General features: G+C 45.7%; 2 protein-coding genes across 3 annotated transcripts; one reads left to right on the top strand and one right to left on the bottom strand.

Moving 5' to 3' along the window:
* Positions 1-1,193: 1,193 nt before the first annotated feature.
* mfsd14bb (major facilitator superfamily domain containing 14Bb) lies at positions 1,194-10,310 on the bottom strand. The gene is made up of 12 exons (XM_028017778.1): positions 9,848-10,310; positions 7,142-7,234; positions 6,996-7,058; positions 6,486-6,613; positions 4,934-5,048; positions 4,197-4,415; positions 4,012-4,125; positions 3,868-3,939; positions 3,112-3,224; positions 2,940-3,037; positions 2,715-2,851; positions 1,194-2,127 (listed from the first exon to the last, which is right to left on the bottom strand). The coding sequence occupies exons 1-12, from the start codon at positions 9,863-9,865 to the stop codon at positions 1,909-1,911; spliced, it is 1,389 nt and encodes a 462-aa protein (XP_027873579.1). The 5' UTR covers positions 9,866-10,310; the 3' UTR covers positions 1,194-1,908.
* Positions 10,311-11,505: 1,195 nt separating this feature from the next.
* Positions 11,506-19,489, top strand: spinb (spindlin b). Of its 2 annotated transcripts, none has more exons than XM_028017974.1 (7): positions 11,506-11,659; positions 13,360-13,706; positions 13,781-13,841; positions 13,933-14,027; positions 14,098-14,253; positions 14,996-15,229; positions 15,363-19,489. In XM_028017974.1, exons 2-7 carry the CDS (start codon positions 13,655-13,657, stop codon positions 15,560-15,562), a joined length of 798 nt encoding a protein of 265 aa, XP_027873775.1. In that variant the 5' UTR covers positions 11,506-11,659; positions 13,360-13,654; the 3' UTR covers positions 15,563-19,489. The 2 variants fall into 2 exon arrangements, with proteins under 2 accessions (XP_027873775.1, XP_027873776.1); XM_028017975.1 differs by having other exon boundaries at positions 13,781-13,829; positions 15,363-15,562.
* Positions 19,490-20,132: the final 643 nt, after the last annotated feature.

The following is a 20,132-nucleotide window of genomic DNA, read 5'->3' on the forward strand; positions in this document are numbered from 1 at the left end:
TGCTGTCATATAAGGGGCACTAGAGCCACAAAAGACCCTGGAGGGGTAAAAAAAAAAAATGTACAGATCGTCTGCATGTTAAAATGTGTCAAAATTAAATCAAAGCCATAATTTTCCACAGAATCAATAAGGATTTAAATTTCAGTAAATATTCTCAGTGACACATATGTAATATTTTAATAGAAATTATTTTATATGAATCATTCCTGCCAGGATTCATTTCTTTTTTTGTAAATATGCCTGCAGTTAGAATTTTTTTATTATTTTCATTTAAAAACAGATGAAAATGGCAAATTGAATAAAAAACTCATTTATATAAAGTTTACAGAAAACTAATTCTCAATATTCCTCTGGAATAATTTCCATTTCAAAATAATTTTGTGTTCCTGAATAGTTTTAAAATTGTAGAACATAAAAACATTAGTTTTCTCTCCAGGGCTGACCTTTGACCTCCTCAGGCTGATGGTTTGTGTGTTTTGTTTGCTTTGAAGAGTTTAAATCTGTAGGCTGAGTTTGAAGTTGTGACCAAACATAAAAATCTAAATTACAGAAATATTTTATACATTTAATTAATTGAAATGTTTTAACACAACATGATTTTAGTTTTTATGATATAAAATGTTTGTTTTTTCCAGAAGTTCTGATTTTATTCCAACATGATTTTAGATTCCAGGAAATGTTTCTGTTTTGTTTTTCTAAACCTTCTGGACTTCCTGTAGTTTCACTTTGTAGTTTTTATGATTTTCAGAAGCTTTAATAAAATCTGGTGATTAATATTCAACGACTGCAGTGTGACTGACTTCACTTTGAATTAAACTACAAACTGCAGAAAAAATGACACTAAAAATTATTTTAGTGTCATTTTTAATATTTCTACAAAATAAAATAAAAGTGAATTTGTTGTTAATTTGTTGCTGTTCGTGTTTTTTTAAAAAGACCAGATGTGTAGCTAATTAATCTTTTGAAAGGAACAAAGAAAAGGCTAATTACAGAGACAGCCGCTCCTCCCCGTGGCTCCGCCCACCTCCCAGTCAGGGGGCGGAGCTAAGCGCTCGGGACGATACGCTATAAACGTTTATAATTTTATTTAATCATTAACTTAATCTAATTAAGTTAATGGTTCTGATCCATTAACCGGGTCTTTCTGGTTCTGATCCGAACCTGATGGAAGCGTGCAGAGTGAAACCCGAAGGCTCGGTTCAAACATCTTTATTAAGATCGTCACAAAGTTCTGAAAAAACCCGGTTGATAGAAACCGGGTCGGTGTAGAGGCACTAAAGCGCAGCAGAGACATCTGGACAACAGCTGCATGGTTCTGAAGGTTCTGGAGCTAAAGAAACCGGGTCAGCCAGACACCGGACCGGACCGCCCGGTTCTGTTAAACTGGACTTGCTGTGACGCTGCAGGAGGAACCAGGAAGCAAACCAGACGGGACCGAACTGGACTCCAGAAAACAGTCCAGATGTTTGGTAAAACCGTTCCAGAACCAGAAACACGGATCCCAACCGGACCTTCAGGAACATCAGCTCTGGTTCTGACAGGTCAAAGGTCAAACAGAACCTCCAGAACCAGGCGAGGCTCTGAGATTTGACCCGACACCGTGAGTCCAGAACCCGTTGCCATGACGCAGCTTCCCCTGGACGTCACCATGGTAACGGAGTTTCTGCCTAAAAGTAAAAACGTCATCGGATCCGGGAACGATGCGACTTCCTCCGGCCGTCGTCATGGTAACCAGTGGGGTGGGGGAGGAGCCAGCAGGTGCATAATGAAGCAGAGAAACTCCCAACAGGTGGGTCAGTTTACCTGCTGGTAGAGTCCAGAGGGGGCGCTGTTCCCCCCAGCCCTTTGGTCTCAGCCAATCAGGAGATAGGAGCTTAGGAACACAGTCAGTGATTGGCTGCCGCCCGCTCACATGCTGCTGTCCTGCAGGAGCGGCTCGATGTCCTCGGCGTCGCTGGTGGGCGTGGCCAGCGCCGCGCCGCCGTTCTGAGCGTGTGCGGGTTTAGCGGCGGTGGCGGCCGGACCGGCGGCGGGGCGGAGGTTCTCCGGGATGAAAACGGCGACGAACACGGCGAGGACCACGGTGCACGCCCCGAACAGGAAGGGAGGGCCCGGGATGGTGGCGCGCTGCGGGAGACAGGAGGAAACTGTGACCTTTAACCTCTAATTCAATAAAACCTGATTTTTAGCTTTGAATCAAAAAGTTCTGGTGGATGGATCAGCTCAAGGTGAGAAGGTTCTACACTGATCGGTTCTGATCGGGTTCATCCAGCAGGTTTGGATGTTTTTATTCCTCTAATGAAACCCGATCGGCATCACAATTCTGATCGGTTTCCAAACCCAGAAGAAGAACGGAGCCGTTACCCAGCAGCCCTCTGTAAAGATGGCTGCTGCGGCGCTCTGGTTACGGCAGAACAGATGGTCGATTTTATACAGACATACAGAAAAAAAACACAGATACCTCACTTCCTGTTAGATAAGGAAATGAAACGTATTTTGCTGAATCAGGTGAAGATAAAAATACCAGCAGATGGAAGAACAGATTCAGGTTTTTATCTTAAATGATAAATATTTATATCTATTGTAATGTTTTGAATGTGCGTGTGTCCAGGTGGGCGGTACCTGTGTGTCCAGGTGGGCGGTACCTGTGTGTCCAGGTGGGCGGTACCTGTGTGTACAGGTGGGCGGTACCTGTCTGTACAGGTGGGCGGTACCTGTGTGTCCAGTGTTCCTGCGGCTGCCGGAACGTCACTCAGCTCCACGTTGAACAGGAAGAAGATGAATCCGTAGAGAGCCGGACCCAAACCGTTACAGAGACCCCGGATCCCCGTGATCATCCCCTGGACCACGCCTACACACACACACACACACACACACACACACAGTCAGGCTGCTCCTGATTGGCTGCTGTAACATGAAGCTGCTCCTGATTGGCTCACCCTGCTGGTCGGCGGAGGCGTTGTGCGACACGAGAGCAGAGACTGCTGGGAAAGTGATGGAGGACAAGGCAGCGACGGTTCCTGCTGCCCACATCATCCTGCAGGACAGAACCGACCCAACCTGTCAGAACCAGAACCAGAAGCAGAACCGGGAACAGAACCAGAGACTCACCAAGGCTCGGACCCGAAGGCGTACCAGCCCAGCTGCAGCAGCTGGAAGCCCAGACCCAACAGAACCGTGTTCTTTTTCCCGATGGTTCGCATCAGAACGCTGAGCAGGACGGTCTGAGGGGACAGGTCAGGGGTCAGAGGTCACAGAGACAGCTGCTGCAGACACCTGGAGGGACCATGTTCAGGAATGTTCTGATTCTTTTGAACGATTCTTTCTCTGTTTTTACAGTTTTCTCTGCAGCAGCTCTGATTCTTCCTTCATTTAGAAATAAATTTATTTAATCTGAATAAAATAGGAAGCGGCCGTCTGAACACAGCCGCTCTCGCTGCTCCATGTTTGTTTTCGTCGTCATGGCGACAACGTGCTAGCTGCTGCTATGCTAACGCAGGCCGAGGATGAGGACAGTCTCAGTGCAGGCTTCACGTTGTTTGGTTAATATTTAGATTTAGGTTTGTTTACTATTAATTTGTTGCATTAGCGTTCACAACAGACTATGCTAGCTAGCATTAGCATTCACAACAGGCTATGCTAGCTAGCATTAGCGTTCAAAACAGGCTATGCTAGCTAGCATTAGCATTCACAACAGGCTATGCTATTGCTGCAGCTCAGCAGAGAACTGACAGCGCAAAGCCCCGCCTCTTGGCTCTGATTGGTTGTTTCTAGTTAGCGCTGGGAGATGGAGGAGATAAATTTAGCTTTAGTGGAAATAATTCAACTTGTTTTGAGAATTTCACCCACAAACCAATTTCATCGAACCTGAGCAATGATGGAGAGGATTCCCACCATGGCGATGAAGGCAGCGATGGCTTCAGAGGAGAAATGGATCACCTGGAGGAGACGAGAGGAAAAGAAATCAGCATGACGGAGGAGCTACCTGGAACCAGGTGTGTGTGCGCTTACCTGCTTCAGGTAGAGGAAGAAGCTTGAGTACTGTCCGGCTTCAGGCAGGTAGGACAGGAAGACAGTGACGCAGATCAGCAGAACCGTGGAATCCTTCCCGACGCGCCGCAGCGACTGAAACCCAAACAACCAATCAGAGCATCAGCTGCTGGTTCCGGTTCTGCTGCCGGGTCCGACTGACTCACAGCGAACGGGTCGGCCTGCTCCCAGGAGATGGGGAACCCCCACGACGACAGCCTCATCTTGTCCGGCAGCGACTCGGGAACCACGAAGAACACGAAGGCGATGTCCGCCACCGCGATCACCGTGGCGACCAGCACCACCAGGCTGTCCCCATAGCGACTGGACAGGTAGGCGCCGATGGCCGGGCTCGTCACCAGGCTGGCGGCAAAGGTGGCCGACACCTGGGAGGAGGAGGTCAGGTGAACCGGGATCTACAGAACCGGATCCGGGCCGAACCCGGTCCGGAAAACCAGGAACACTGAGGAACGATCTGAGGAAGGTACGGACCGACTCGGACCCGATCAGAATAATAAATGATCGGTGGAACCGGTTTCTTGTGGTGGGATAATTTCTCATTTAGCTGAATATCATGTTAGCATAGCGCTTAGCGCTAGTGGAACTGATGTTTATGAGTGAGTTAGCATTTTGGTTAGCATTGCTAACCACTGTTGTTTCCTTTAGAGTAAACCGTCCAATCAGGATTCAGCATTTCTACAAACTACCAGCTGGTTCTAAAGACGATCCGATCAGTTCAGCTGGTTCTGTTCACTTCATCCTGAGAACCAGAAACGTTACTAATGAGCGGATGATTATAATAATAATAATAATAATAATAATAATAATAATAATGATAATGAGGTTTCTGATCTAGAGCTGCTGTGATGTCAGCAGCCTGCGCAGCGTTCTGATTGGTCATTACCAGGCCGTAGGCGGTGCTCCTCTCGTGCTCCTCGGTGACGTCGGCGACGTAGGCGAAGATCACAGAGAACGTCACGGCGAACGTCCCCGACACGGCGATCAGAGCAAAGTACCACCTGGAGAGACAGAACCAGGTCAGACTAAACCGAGTCGGTTCTGCAGCGCATCGAAGTTAACAGTAGATCAGGAAACATGGCTGACTTATGGAGTCCAGCTCAGAATCAGGGAGGATTTACCTGAGACCAGAACCAGACCAGAACCTCTCTATGGTCACATGACCTCTGACTCGGTTCCACCTGGTTCTGACTTATTCTGAGTTTAGCTCATTTTTTCTCGTTTTTGTCTGTTTTACAGATTTCAGAAATATTTGCAGTGAACTCCGAGATATTTGTGCTCCTGTAATTTCACGGTGTTTTGTAGGACACATCGCCCCCTGCAGGTCGGAGCTGACATCACTGCAACACGCTGACTGTCGGGTTCTAGTAGAAAATTAGAAAAAAACTGAAATAAAAATGCCAGGTTTGTTGATTTAACGTGAATTTCTGAAAAAAAGTGATTTATTTGTCTTTAGTTGCAGTAAAACATGAAGCAGAAACAAATTTAGTGAGAAAAACAGGAAGTTTGTCACATTTTGATGGTGATTCTGGTGCATTAAACCCGTCAGGAAAACAACTTTTTATGGAGGTGAAATTGCCACAGAAATTGTTGCAATAAAGAATAATGTTATGAAACTAGTGGTAAGTCATATAATGATGATGGAGCAATAATGGAAATAAACTTTAAATTCTAACTTTTAAAACTGGAAAATGTTTTAAATACCCAAAATAAATAAAACAAACAAGCTAATAAACAATATTTGTTGGAAGAAACGTTAAGAAAAATTAATAAAGCAAATTATTGATCTGGTTTTGATTTAATGCGATGAATTGATTTATTTCGACAGGCTTCCTGAGAGCGGGTCGGCTGCTTCAGAACCCAGAGAGCCGGTTCTGTTCTGCTGAACCGGGTCAGAACTGAACCAGCTGCTGGTTCCTCAGATTAAAACCTGAGATCCATTCAGAACCAGATGGACCTCTGGGAACAAACAGGACAAAAAGTCCAAATTCAGCTTCAGTTTGTACGAACAAACACCAGGAGGGAGCTGACCTTTGACCTCTGGCCCAAACTGAAGCACCAGGAAGCGACATGAAACTGGTTCCAGTAGCAGAACTGGTCAGCAGGGCTGTGTGTGGCGCAGTGAGCGGCCAGCAGGGGGAGCCAGAGGCCTGCAGCCGCTCACATGAGGAACGTGTGACAGTTAAACCCAGCAGAACCAGAACCAGACTGGGTCTCACATCAGAGCGTTTCTGCTTCATCAGAACCTGAGAAACTTCAGAACAAAGTTTCCCACAGAGATGATCCGATCAGAACCGGGATCAGTTCCGATCCAAACACCCAGGATGGGTTCTGATCCGCAGCTCAAACAGCCTGAGATCAGGGTTTTATAAACATCGGTTCTGATCCAGAAACTCTGAATATTTTTCAGTCGGACTCGGAACCAGAACCGGACTCACCAGGGGCTGATCCTCATGAAGGGGATCGGGGCGCAGGTGAAGAAGACGGTGATGAGGAGGAAGGACTTCCTGCCCCAGGTGTCCGACAGAGCACCAATCAGAGGAGCCGACAGGAAGGACAGGAAGCCCTGAGGACAGAGAGACGGCCGTCAGAGGACGGTTCTGACCGGTTCTGACCCGGCTCGGTCGGCCCGGACAGTGATGTGAAACCCGGTGATAACAGAGAGAAATGGGACGCAGAGCGGCCCGTTTCGCCGCGTTCCATTTCTATTCACACCAAAGTTTCTGATTTTAATCAGTTTTTCCACTTTTTTTATTTTAATTATGAAAAGTTATTAAGTTATTTTAATAACTTCTGTAATTTGTGGAGAATCCAACATCGTTTCAGATTTAATCTGGTCAGGCAAGTCGGACCAGACGAACAGTTCTGGGAGGGGAAGTCGGGTCTGCAGGGAGGAGGAAGTGCTGCACGATTCTACTTCCTATTGTGGTTAAGCCCCGCCCCCTCACCTTGACGCCGTGCACCAGGCCGTTCATCAGGAAGGTGTGCTGAGGGAACGTTTCATGGAGAACCTGGAGAACCAAACCACAAGACGTCAGCCGACCCAAAGCCCGGTTCTGTCTGAACCGAACAGAACCGCCGACCCAGTTCTCACCTTCAGCATGGGCGTAGTCAGCAGGCCCCAGGCGAAGAACTCCAGGAAGATCACCACCACCGCATGGGTCACTCTGGCCCGGGTCCGCTTCAGCTGAGGAGAGAACCGCACCAGAACCACTCAGAACCGGTCAGAACCACTCAGAACCACAGGTCAGGTTCTGAGCCCAGCAGATCAAACTTTGATCCAAACAGGAAAGATTCTCAGGAAATGGAGGAACTGATTCACCTGGTGGTGAGTTTAAGGACAGAGAAAAGTGGGAATTTTCAGCTTAATGTGTTTATTGCATGGAGAGCAGCTTCATTAAAGATAAATTCTGTTAATAATAAATCATTAATAATTACTCCAGCAAATAAACAAATAAATGCACCATGAACTGAAAGCTAAAAGTTCCTGAAATTCAGGAAGTAGCCTTTCAAAAATAAAATTATTCTTTTTTAATTTGTGTTTCTGTATTTCCTAATTATGTACGAATGATGGTATTAATGTATTAAGTTCTTCATCTGACCCAGTCGGGTCATTTCTGATAAAATCTGAAAATCTCCCGTTCTGACTCTCGTTTGTGAGACTAAAGTTCCTCCATGTCTGCAGGATTACAGTTTAAAAATAATAAAATAACAACAAAAATAATAATCCCAGAAGTAAAAATAATCCAGAAAACATTTCACTCTCCAGAATTTGCTCTTCTTTAAAGTTTCTTAAGAAAAAACTTCTGATTTTTACTGATAAAATATAAAGAGATTATTTTAAATCAGAACCCGGGTCGACCCACAGCTTCTGGGTCAGAACCAGGGAACTGGACGGTTCTGACCCGATCTAGCTCTCCAGACCAGAACCTTCTACTTCTGGTCGGTTTGGTTCTGCAGCAGCGGTCCAGTCCGATCCGTAGTGTTAGGTAAGCAGGAGGGATTTGGTCCGTTTGAGCTGCAGCAGCTTCCAACTGGACTGGACCGGACCGGACCGGCGCTGATCCAGGACCCAGCTGCAGGTTAAACTGGACCAGGTCAGAAACTCTGTGCTGCAGACCAGAACCGGTCTGAACAGAACCGGGCCTGAAGTTCTCCTTTCTGTTGAAGCTAATGAGCCGTTAGCAATAAGATGCTAACCGCTCATTAGCTTCAGGAAGTGGAGGATAAAAGCAGCGCTGTTCCTCTGCAGACGGATCATATGACCACAGATCAGCTGGCTGTCAGCAGCACAGGGTCTGCATTCATCAGGTCAGAGGTCAAACTGAGCCTCCTCTCTGCCGTGCTGGGCTCCCAGAATGCAGCAGGGTTTCTGTCAGGTCTCTGTTTCCTCTTGGATCAGAACATCGGGTCCGCCTCCAGCTGGGAGGTTCTGACTCTGGATCATGTTTATCATTTCAACAGTGAATCTGATGAAACCAAACCTTCTTCCTGCCGGTGATGCGAGCAGCAGCCATGTTGGAACGTGAAGTTAGACGTTTTAACTGGGGGGTCGGAGTCACTCCCAGTTTCCCAGTAGAAAATCATAATTGGTTTTTCCAAAGTCTAAATTTCCCACTTCTGACCACAACTGGAACGCATCGCATCCTCAGCTGGATTCTGTAGAAGGAGATTTCTCCTTCAACCTGGATCAGGGTCATGACCTTTGACCTGTGGAGCTCTGGTCATTTATCTGAGTTTCACACTGTGACCTCCGACCTCAGGCTGAAGCTGCTGGGACATCAGATGTTTTCTTCTCTGGAAGATGATGATGGAGATGACCTTTGACCCTTCTCAGGTGAATCATCAGCACCAGCCTGATATTTTCCCTCTTCAGCTCAAATTGCCCTTCCCTTCAATCATGGATAATATTTTATATTAAAAACAAGAATAAAATATGAATTTAACTCATTTAATCCATTTCAACTATCAGCAGCACCAGATTAGAGTTTTTTCATTTATCCGGAGTTATCGGCTCACAGAGCTAACGGCTAGTTAGCCTGTTAACCGGAGGCTGAAGTTGGTGTCTGATTCAGAGCTGGTGGCCAGGCTTCGAGTTAAATTAAATTAGCTCTAGACTATAATCCGAGAGGAAATCTGGATTAAATATTTCAGTCAACTTCTATAAAACATTTCTACATATGTGAAACGTTCACTTTACTGTAGAAACAGAATTTCTTCAGAACAAACTTTGTTCTGGGAAACATTTATATTTTATCTCTGAAAAAAGACAAAACAAGCAGAGATTTTAGATGTTTTCCACTTTAGAGATCTGGCAGAAAAATCTCAAGCCTAGTGACGCTTTGGCTTGTAAAGTGACCCATTCTAGATTAGATCAATCCAGAAACTTTAGGATCATCTTATTCAAGGGTTTTGAAAAGGTGATGGGTCATTTCTATGGTGAGCTAAACGACATGAAAGCCCAGAATATTTGTTTGTCCTTCACAAACTGAATGCAAGTTCTGTATATTTTATAGAACCGAGTAACCTAGTCCAGATTTAATCGCAGTAGATATTTTAGCTTTTCAATAGGAAATCAACGGACTTCCAGGTTCATTGAAACTGTGAGCTGGCCCTTTAAGGGCTAACGCTGAGCAGCGAACCAGAGGCTAACTTCTACACCGGAAGAAGCGACTACGGTTCATCTGAATTAGCCGCTAACAGTTTAATCTTCCAGAACAGCGGATTAAAATCCACGCGTGTTTTAATTTAGCCCCACACACCGAGTCCAGTTCACAGAGCCAACCCGGCTAGCACTCACCGAGCTCCGGACCAACATCCTGCCGCTGGCCTCGGTCTCCGCTTTCTCCCGGGGCGCCTCACATCTTGCCGTAACGACTTTCAGCTCCAGTCCTCGGACCTGAACATCCTCCTGAGATTTCTCCGTCTTTTCCAGGGTGTCCCGCCGTGTGAATGAGGCTCCGTGCTCTCCGCGATGTTCGCATGTATCCCGGTTCTGTTCGCTGTGAAGTCCGCTAGAGTCGCTCAGCTTTCGGTTTGACTAGAATTCCTCCGCTTTGATTGTAACTTTACCTTCCATCTGCTTGGTTTGTACGCAGGGGTACGGCAGAGGGGCGGGGATGTTTTTTCATGACACTGGTGGGCAGTACCCGCCCGACTTGACAGTCCCTGTAACCAAAACAAACCAAGCTGGTCCTGGATCAGCTCCACTTTCTTCAGCACCCGTTTAAAATGCAACAAGATCTGACTCAGGATCAGCCTCACTCCTACTGTAAACACCACGAGCAAATCGCCTCCTGCTGGACTGAAGCTGTCACTACACTGCAGACACCGTTTCATTAAATCAGCAACTTTAAAAAAATAAAGTTTGTGTTTAAAAAGAGACGTCCTGGTGCCCTTAAATAAAATGTCTGTTTAAACTGCAGCTCGTGCTCCGTCTGCGGCACAAACAGTGCGGAGACAGGAGTCAGTATTTGGCAGGAAGATCCGGTGTCTTCGTCTAGCAGGGCTCACTATTTGGCCAGAGGCAGAAAGGCGGGACTCGACGGTTGAAGAATTTTTGGCTCCACTGAAAACCTGCACGCATGCACCGAGCAAACCCACGGAAATGAGCAGGGTGGGTTCCTGTCTGGGTTGTTCAAAATAATATCAATCTGTCTGGTAATGACGCGTTATTAATTTAAATTATTATTCCGTTCTGATGTTGGAAAAGTCGAAACTAGAGTCAGATTTTTGAGTCAGAATAGAGAAAAAAGGAGAGGCCCCAGAATGAAACCCTGAGGAACCTGACAGTGGTGAGTCAGTCTTTATATCATACATCTGGATCACAGATATAATAAAAATACAATTCAGCTTAAACTGGAAATAAGTAAAAGTTTGCAAATGACAGTGAAAAAGAACATTTATGTAACCGGAAGAAACCTTCACACAAATTCAACTAAAGTTTAGGAATATTCACAGTCAGAATGAGTAAAAGGACCAAATTTAACTGAAAAATAAACTAATTAAGAACAGAAACTAGACTGAAAAATACGACGGCAGAAAGGAGGAATAAACATCTTCCCAAAAAAATCTCAGAAACTTTAAATATCGAGTTAAATTAATTTTTTACAACTTTTAAATAAATAAAAAAAACCTCAAGAATTTTCTAGAAAAATTCTGAGATTTAACTCAGAATTTCAGATTTTTTCTAGAAAATTTGGACTTTTCCAGGTCAGAAAGTTTTTTCTAGAACATTTCTGAGATTAATGTAAAAATATTTCATTTTTTTTCTATCAAATTTTCGTGTTTTCATGAGGTAATTTTATGAGATTAATCTCAAAGTGTTTAGACAGAAATAGACTATTTTTCTGTCCGAACACGCAGTCGTAGAAAAATCTTCCCGATCCTTAGAAGACCTGCTGAATGAAAGTCCCGGGAAAACGGGACAGTTGGGTTTTCCTCCCGGACCACCTGGGCTTTTATTTTGAAGGGCGGCGCCAGACTTTCCCGCCCTCCCTCCATCTTGGCGCAGCCAGCTTGACGCAGCGGAGCCTCAAATGGAGGCAGAGCGGATCAATCTGGAGCTTCGGCGGCTGATTGGGATCATGCGGCAGCGCTGACCGCCGTGTCGGTGAGTACTCGCGGCCCGCGGGGCCCGCGGCCGAACCGGGCCCGGAGCCGCGGTTCCGGTCCAACGGTTTCCTGCGGAGCTGCGAGCTCGGCGCCGTGTTTTCTCCCCCAGCAGACCCCACACCCCCCCACTCTGTCTTTGTTCGCTTGCGCCTTTTCTTGCGCCTCTGCGGGTTTTGGTAAATAGTGGCGCAACGTGGCCGCCGCGCTGCGGGAGGAGCCAGTCTGCGGTGCGCTGTTTTTCTGCGGGTTTTTGTCGTGTGCGTGGGTGCGGCGGTTTGCGCTGCTGCTGCGTGTTTTTAGCAGACTTTGAGTGACCTCTGGATGGACATCTTCATCATCCTCAGCAGCCAAAACAAGCAGCCAGCAGCTCATGGCGCTGAGCGGCCGCCTGGGGGCGCTGCAGCTGCTGGTTTTCTGCTGATTTTGATTAGTCCCAGCAGAGCCGGTCCCACCGCCTCCAGGGTCGGGGCCTCCAGGGCCCCGGGGGGCCGGATTTACATGAGGCCAGCAGCTAAAATGTTTGTCACTTCCCACACTTTTCCTCAGGATAATAAATAATGATCTCAAGTCAAAATATAACCAGATTGTTGTTGGTTTTTGGCTCATTTTAGGACACATTTCCACATCATTAATATTGTGGCTGTTGGTGAGGAACAATAACAGATTAAAAGCAGTTTCTGATTTTATTATTTTAACCACTAGAAATACAAAGCAATAATTAAAGTTAATTGGTTGCAGATGATTCATTACAATTATCTACAAATTACAAACGGTTTTGGGTCACAACTGTTTACTCCAGAACCTCTGTTGCTTGTTTTAACCTACAGACAAAATGTTTGTGTCTATTAAGTTGTTTTTTTTTTTTTCTTCAGGAAAATGAAAAAAGCTTTTAAAATGTTGCTGATAAACAACATTTGTCTGTTTCTTTTGTTCCAGTGATTCTTGTTTGAAATAAAGTTATTGGTGGAGAAAGTGAGGAGAGGAAGTGCTGTGTAAATGGTCTTGATGTACTTCAAAATAAGAGCTTGAATACAAACAGATTCTTAACTTTAACTGAAAGTTTATAAATGTTTGCCCAACAAATGTTTTAGGATTTATCTAGAAAAACGTTTTCAGAGCTAGCTAAGGCGCTAAATGAAAACCTAGATTAGCTGCTAGCATGTTAGCGCAGGTGTACCCATCACTGGTTCAGGAGTTTGGATCTGCAGCTTTATTATTAACCTGAGTCAGCTCAGCAGAACCGATCAGATCCACCGGGTCAGACTGGAGAACCGGATCTGTTCAGCATGGCGCCCCCTGCTGGAACTGGAGCTTGTATCTTGCTGGAGCAGGAAGCAGGTTTCCATGGTAACAGCCGTGAACGTTTGATTGGCAGACCTGAGAGTTTCTCTGCGGCTCAGAAGCTGAACAGGAAGCCGGCGGCCCCCTGACCTGCTGCAGCAGCTGCCGCAGCATGCGCTGCGGCAGCTGCAGCTGCTGCCGACTTCCTGCTGGGTCCAGATGCTCTGGTACCAGAACCGGGCTCCACCAGAGTTTAATGTTCAGTCTCAGCTCTGGGTTCTTAAAGGTACAGTACGCTCAGCGCGTTGAAAAGCAGTTTGGGTTCTGGTCCGGTTCTGAGGATCAAACAGAACTCTGATCCGGTTCTGGAGAATTTTAACATTCCTGTTTGTTTTTGTTGTTTGTTTTTTTTTGTAGAAACTCTTCCTGCCGTTTCCAGTTTGAGTCCAGCAGCTTGACGTCCCCCACTGGCCCCCAGTGACCCCCAGTGACCCCCACTGGCCCCCAACCTCCAGGCGATAGACCGATCCTGACCTGGATGAGACGTCTCACCGGTTCCGACTAATTCCTGGTTCACCACCTCCCTTCTCTCCCTTCCCTCCCCCTTCCTTCTCCCTCCCTCCGTCCTCACCCCCCCCGATCTGAGTCCAGACTCAAAGCAGCGACCTGATTGGCTGTCCTTCCCCCGACCCCCCCGCCCTCAGGTGGATGAATGAAGACTCCGTTTAAGAGCCCAGCGGCGCCGCGGCCCCGAGCGGACGGGGGTGAGTCTGATCAGAACCGTAACGCTGTGCTGGCGCCCCCTTCAGGCCGACTCAGGCTCATGTTTCTGTTTCAGGACATTCCGGCGTCTCTGCAAACATGATGAAGAAGAAGAATCCACACAAGTTCGTCCAGAAGTGATTTTATTGAAGCCAGATTATCTAATCTCAGCTTTAATCTGAATCCGTTCAGATCTGTAATCTCGGGTTTTTGTCCGCGTCCCGGCAGGAAGCAGAGGACCAGCGTTGGACCCAGTAAGACTCTGGTTCCGCCCAGGAGGAACATCGTGGGCTGCCGGATCCAGCACATCTGGAAGGAGGGCAGTGAGTAGGCGACCTCTTGACCTCTGGACCTCCGGGTCGCTCGGTGTTGACGTGTCCGGTGTCCCTCCAGGTAAATCGTCCCAGTGGAAGGGGACGGTTCTGGACCAGGTTCCGGTCAACCCGTCTCTCTACCTGATCAAGTACGACGGCTTCGACTGCGTCTACGGCCTGGAGCTGTACGCCGACGAGCGCGTGGTCGGCCTGGAGGTTCTGCCCGACAGAGTGGGTGAGGAACCGCGCCGCCGCCGGGTCCAGATGGGTTCTACTGGGTCCAGACAGGTTCTACTGGGTCCAGCCGGGTCCAGACAGGTTCTACCTGTTCATTATTGTTAAAGACATGCATCCAGCTGGGCCTTCTCTGACCTCTGACCTCTGGTGGCTGTCAGGACTAGGGATGCAAGTTATTGATTAATTATTGTTCTGATCAATAAATCAATCCTTTATGTCAGTTCATTCCATAAACTTTAACATTTTGTTTTCTCACCTTGTCAAACTGAAACTTGGTTATAAAATGTAACAAGAGGAACCTGTTAAGATGAAAAATAAAATAAATAAACAGTTGAAAGAAAAGATTATGTGACCCACATAATCACACTTGAACAGAGATTTTTCCTGTTCTCGTATGGCCCTGCCAGCTTTATTTCTGTATCAACCAAACATTGACCCCCAACATAAACACTGTCAGAGACTGGAGAGCCTTAAAATATGACTAGTTATTACACCCAGCTTATGGAAAAATTAATACGATGTCATCCAGGAGCCGCCATCTTGTTTTTACGAGCGTTTCACGGCTTCTGTTTTTTTCACTTTTCTGGACATTGGAGTCGAGGTGAACCGTAGATCTGCAGATCTCCAGAGCGATTCTGGTTTGGATTCGTGATCTTAATGCAGTAAATACGGGGTTAGTCTGGGTTGGTACTGTAGGTTCTAGAACCGGCCTGACCTGCCGTTCTCTCTGATTGGTCCAGCTCAGGCCCGGGTGAGTGACTCGCTGCTGGCGGAGACGATGATCGGGAAGGCGGTGGAGCACATGTTTGAGACGGAGGACGGGCCGAAGGAGGAGTGGAGGGGGATGGTTCTGGCCCGAGCCCCAATCATGACCACCTGGTTCTACATCACCTACGAGAAGGACCCGGTTCTGTACATGTACCAGCTGCTGGACGACTACAAGGAGGGCGACCTGCGCATCATGCCCGACTCCAGTGAGTGTCAGAGTCCAGATCCGGACTGGTCCGGTCCAGGTTTGAGTCCGTTCGGGTCTGAGTCTGGATCTGGTCCAGGTTTGGGTCCGGTCTGATCCGGTCCGGGTTTTCACACCCTGGTTTGTGTCTGCAGACGAGAACGTGGCGGCGGAGCGGGAGCCGGGCGAGGTGGTGGACAGCCTGGTGGGGAAGCAGGTGGAGTACGCCAAGGAGGACGGCGGGAAGCGGTCGGGGATGGTCATCCACCAGGTGGAGGCCAAGCCCTCCGTCTACTTCATTAAGTTCGACGACGACTTCCACATCTACGTCTACGACCTGGTCAAGACCTCCTAAGGCCCGGGGCGTCCAGACGGCAGCCGGACTTGGTAGCTCTTTGTTTCTAGAGACGCCTTAACGCGAAGGACGCGGCGCCAGCAGTCATCGACTCTTCAACCGGACCAAACGGCTGGAACCTGCCTTGGGTTTCCAGATTATCGCGGCACAAGCATCCGTCTTTACTAAGCTTCCCTTCCTGTGACTCCATCCGGAGGAACGCCTCATTCCTGACGGCCCTCTGGACCCGAGGCCGGGCGTCTGAGCCCGACGGGGTTAATGACGGGGTGGGACGGCGACGGGAACACGGATCCGGACCGCTCTGCGTCTGGGCAAAGACATTCCCTGTGAAATTTGTGCCAAATTGTTGAACTTTTCTAGAGCGTCACTCCAACCGGCTGGTTTTAAGTTCCTGAAGTGAACATCCGGATTATTCCACATTTATACTGTAACGGTTTTCCACAGGCCCCGCCCCCCGTCTTCTAAATGTGGACAATCAGGACCTCATATCGGTATAAACCCAGATAACGGTGAACTTTAGACCCTCTGGCATTTTCAGGATCTGCTTCTGGACCGAGGAACCTTCCAGATTCCAGAGCCGACCCTGGAAGACGACAGAGAAGGTTTTCCCAACAGATCCCTGGAGTTCCTAACAGTCCGATCCAGATGATCCGGATCAACTGATTCTGGAGTTCCCAGTGGAGTCTGTTGATCCAGAGATGATCTGGATCAGTGGATCCTCATGGAGGCTGATCCAGATCAACGGTTCCTGGAGTTTCTATCGGATTCTGCTGATCCAAATATAATGTGGATCAGTGGATCCTGGAGTTTCTGATGTTGTCTGTTGGTCCAGAGATGGTCCGGATCAGCGGATGGATCCGGATCAGTGGATCCTGGGGTTCCTGTCGATGACCCGAGTTGCTGCTGTTATAGTTTACAGTGTTTTTCTTGTACAGTGATCTTATGTTGGTGCGTTGGACATCTTCGGTTCCTCCGTGTCGGTTTCGTTCCCAGTCGGTCCGGACTCGTTGACCGACTCTGGGTCTGTGGATGGAGGCGCTCTGCAGCATCCAGTCGGGTGTTTGAAGGAAGTCCTGCTCTTTTCTCTGATGTAGCCCATCTTCAGTTTCCCTTCCTCCAACAGAAGCGCTAGCCGCCATGTTGCCTGATCCTCATCTCATGTGCCTGAAGGACGGATCCAGACTTTCCTGCTGGCTGGGTTGGGAAGCTTCGCTCCGGCTCCGGCGTTCCTCTCCGGGTGGATTCTGTTGAAGCTTTCCAGGTTTCAGGATCTAGATTTCTAATCTGCTGAACATCCAGTTCACCCCAAAACCCAAATGGTGTCCAGGTCGCTTCTTCTTCTCCTCCAGATCTCCTCTAAACTAAAGCACAGGTTTTAATTTTGATTCAATTAAACTAACATCTGAAAACACAGGAATTCAAACGTTTTCTTCTTTTACTTTTTTTTTTGAAAATTCATAAAAAGATTTATTTCTAACTTTTTCCCTAAAAATTTGGACCTTTTGTTTTCTGAATCATTTTATTCTGTTTTTATCAGAATGCAGTTTTTTCCCAGATTTCTGACTTTAATTTCTATCAGAATTGTTTTCATTTTTTGCGCCTTTCAGTCAATCTAGTCTTAAAACTCAAATCTATTCTGACTGTAAAGCCCAAGTTCTGTGTTTAGAGTCAGAATCTCTTTTTTACATTTCAGTGGTTATAATTTTCTTCCACAGAAAACATTTGGACACATTTTGTTCATGTTGAGAAACAAACAGAACCTGGAAACTGTAAATCTGGAGCTAATCTGGTGGGATGTTGAATTAACATCACAATCTGGGGATTAAAGTGGATCTTTTTAACTAATTGAAGTTGCAGATGGATCTTTTTCTAAGACTTGATTTATTGGATCTTTATAAAAACTGATGTTCTGGTTCTGGAGTAAAGAGCAGCTGAATAAATCTTCTCTGTTGGGTTCAGATCAGATTTCTTTTTAGCTTTTTTTTCCTGGAACTTTAGCGTACATCAGGAGTTATTTATTATTCTTTGGGAGTTTTTTGAAGGAATTTCCAGTTTTTTAAAAGGTTTTTCCTGTCGGTTTCCATTCGGGGCGACTGGAGTCTCATTCCTACAGATCAGACCTGAACATTGGGCCGTTTTTCGGTCGCAGGTTTTCAGGAAGCGTCATCTGGATGAAATCTGAAAGGTTCATGTCTCGGCTGAGGGCATCATAATGTTTCACTAGTTTTTACTCCAGTTTCCAGAATGTTGATGATTAATTGAATTAAAAAGTTCCAGTTTTCATGATTACATTCAAAGTTACATTTGGACTCATTACCTTTTTCAGAATCACTTTCCATATCATATTTAATGATTTATTTTTTTTCCCAAAATCATGGAGTTTAAAGCAGGCGATAATTTTTTACACTTTCTTGAATACATGATGGTGCAGCGCCGTCGTTTAGAGAACAGGTGGGATTTGAACTGAAGGTCTGGAAACACAAATATCTGCTACAGTTTCTGTCGTCTGCTGAGGGATTAGAGGTTTTCATTTTTATGGTTCAGATTCTACAACTTGTTGTGAAATCCAAATACTTGTGGAGTCTTGTTTTGTATTTCTAAAGCAATCACAGATTTTTACCTTTAACATTTTTTTCTAGACAGTCAAAAATGCACATCAAAATCGAGGCCATAATTTAAAAACTTAAGGTGGGGCTCTACTAAAATGTTTAATGGAGTTAATTAGAGGGTCATTAATTAATAAAACTATATATTGACAAAATAAGCAACATTTTCAATTCAGAAACTTTCTGCTGAATAAACAGACATCTGAGCTCAACAGCAAATCTAGTTTTTATTTTGTCCTTCAACCATCAGAACGCTGACATTAGCGTTAGCCGCTACATGGTTAGCATTGAGATGCTAACTTAGCCTTAAATATCTTCACTGATATGCTAACTCCTTTTAATACAACAACAGATGTTTCCAGACTAAAGTTAAACCCCGTGGATCGAGAGAAGCGCCTGTGTCCGCCATCACTGCTGTTAGCTAGTGCATCAGTTTTATGGGCGTACTAGAAATGTGCAAATACAAAGGTTCCGGCCGAAATATTTCTATGTAAAAATAAAAGAAAAAAGAAAGAATAATTTTCTTAAATTTTAATCAAAACATTTTCTATATACTCAAATTTTATTTTATTTTATTACCCATCTGGATTTTCTATAGAATTCCTCTAATAACAGATGCTACACGTTGTAGTTTTAGAGCAGATGAAATGTTGATGGGATTTAAGCAGCTCTTGAAAATGTAACTTTCCAGAACATCGGGTCTGGATAAATCTGTTCTTTGCATCCAGAAAACATCAGATTTCCCAGATGTTCACATTATCAGCTCCCCAGATTTATTCATCGTTTCTGGTTCTAGAAGGTAAATTTAGATTAAAGCGCCTCTGCTGCTCCAGGAAGGTAAATCAAGATGAATCTCCCCTTATTCCGGTGACTCCAGGGACGGATTGATGTGATCCTCGTTATTTTCCAGAAACCTCTGGATCTGTTGTGTGATTGGACGTGTGTGCTGTAGCGCCGCCTCTGTTCAGATAGTGTCACTGCATGCTGCTTTTCTCGCTCTATGGAAACTGATGTGTTGCATGTTCGTAGGTTTCAGTTGTTCGGTTCTCGCCTGTCTGTCGTGGCTTTTTGGTGCCTCTTGTTTCCTTTGGTTTGTTTTGTACCTGAAGCTCTTATGGGTTGTTGGATAAAATAAAAATGAAAAAGAAAACCCACCCCCGACCAGCGGAAGTGACAGTTTAGCAGGTGAACTTGTGAAGATGTTGCAGAGGTGATGATGGCTGTACAGTTGATGTTTCAGAGTGCCAACTGCAGATGCCAGTGTTGTACAGCCGTGTAAAGCTCTAACTATTTACATGAATAAAAACCTGTTTTTCATACACGTTTTGTCTCTTATTCTCTAATTCAGTTCAGATTATAATGTGTCAGAACTGAAACTATTGATAATTCATGTTTGTACAATCAGAGATATGAAGGGAAGCTACAATATGAGAAGTATGTTTGTTGTTTTGTTGCTATTTACTATTTGCTGTAGTACAACTCAAGAATAGTAAATATTTATGAAAATATAACTCATATATAAATAAACAACTATTGATTGAATTTCAGTTGAATTGCAATTCAAACATTGATCACAGTTTGTGTTGCAGCATTCTGCAAAGTGGCAGAATGCAAATAAAAATAACATTTTATTCTGAAATAATTAATGTTCGTAGTATTTTCAATAGTTGTTTCTGTTGTTATTTATTGGGTTTTTAATCTCGTTGGTCGAACTGTAGCTACAACGTGCTGGCGTTTCACTTCTGACCACCAGGTGTCGCCTCAGACACCGTTTTACTCCCATAATGCATTTCTCCTGAGCTGTTCGCTCTCTTCACTTTAAGAGCTTCGCATCTGGAGCTGCTGGTTCTCTTTATGTCTTCATGTATCGGGTTTATTTGTTCCCAAAGTTCGTGTGGATTAATCTGGAGGAGAAAGAGAAGAAGATCGAGTTTAAAGAAACCGTGAGTCAGAAAGTCAGAGCG

This window comes from Xiphophorus couchianus, chromosome 5, assembly GCF_001444195.1.
Source record: "Xiphophorus couchianus chromosome 5, X_couchianus-1.0, whole genome shotgun sequence".
In the NCBI taxonomy this organism is placed as follows: domain Eukaryota; kingdom Metazoa; phylum Chordata; class Actinopteri; order Cyprinodontiformes; family Poeciliidae; genus Xiphophorus; species Xiphophorus couchianus.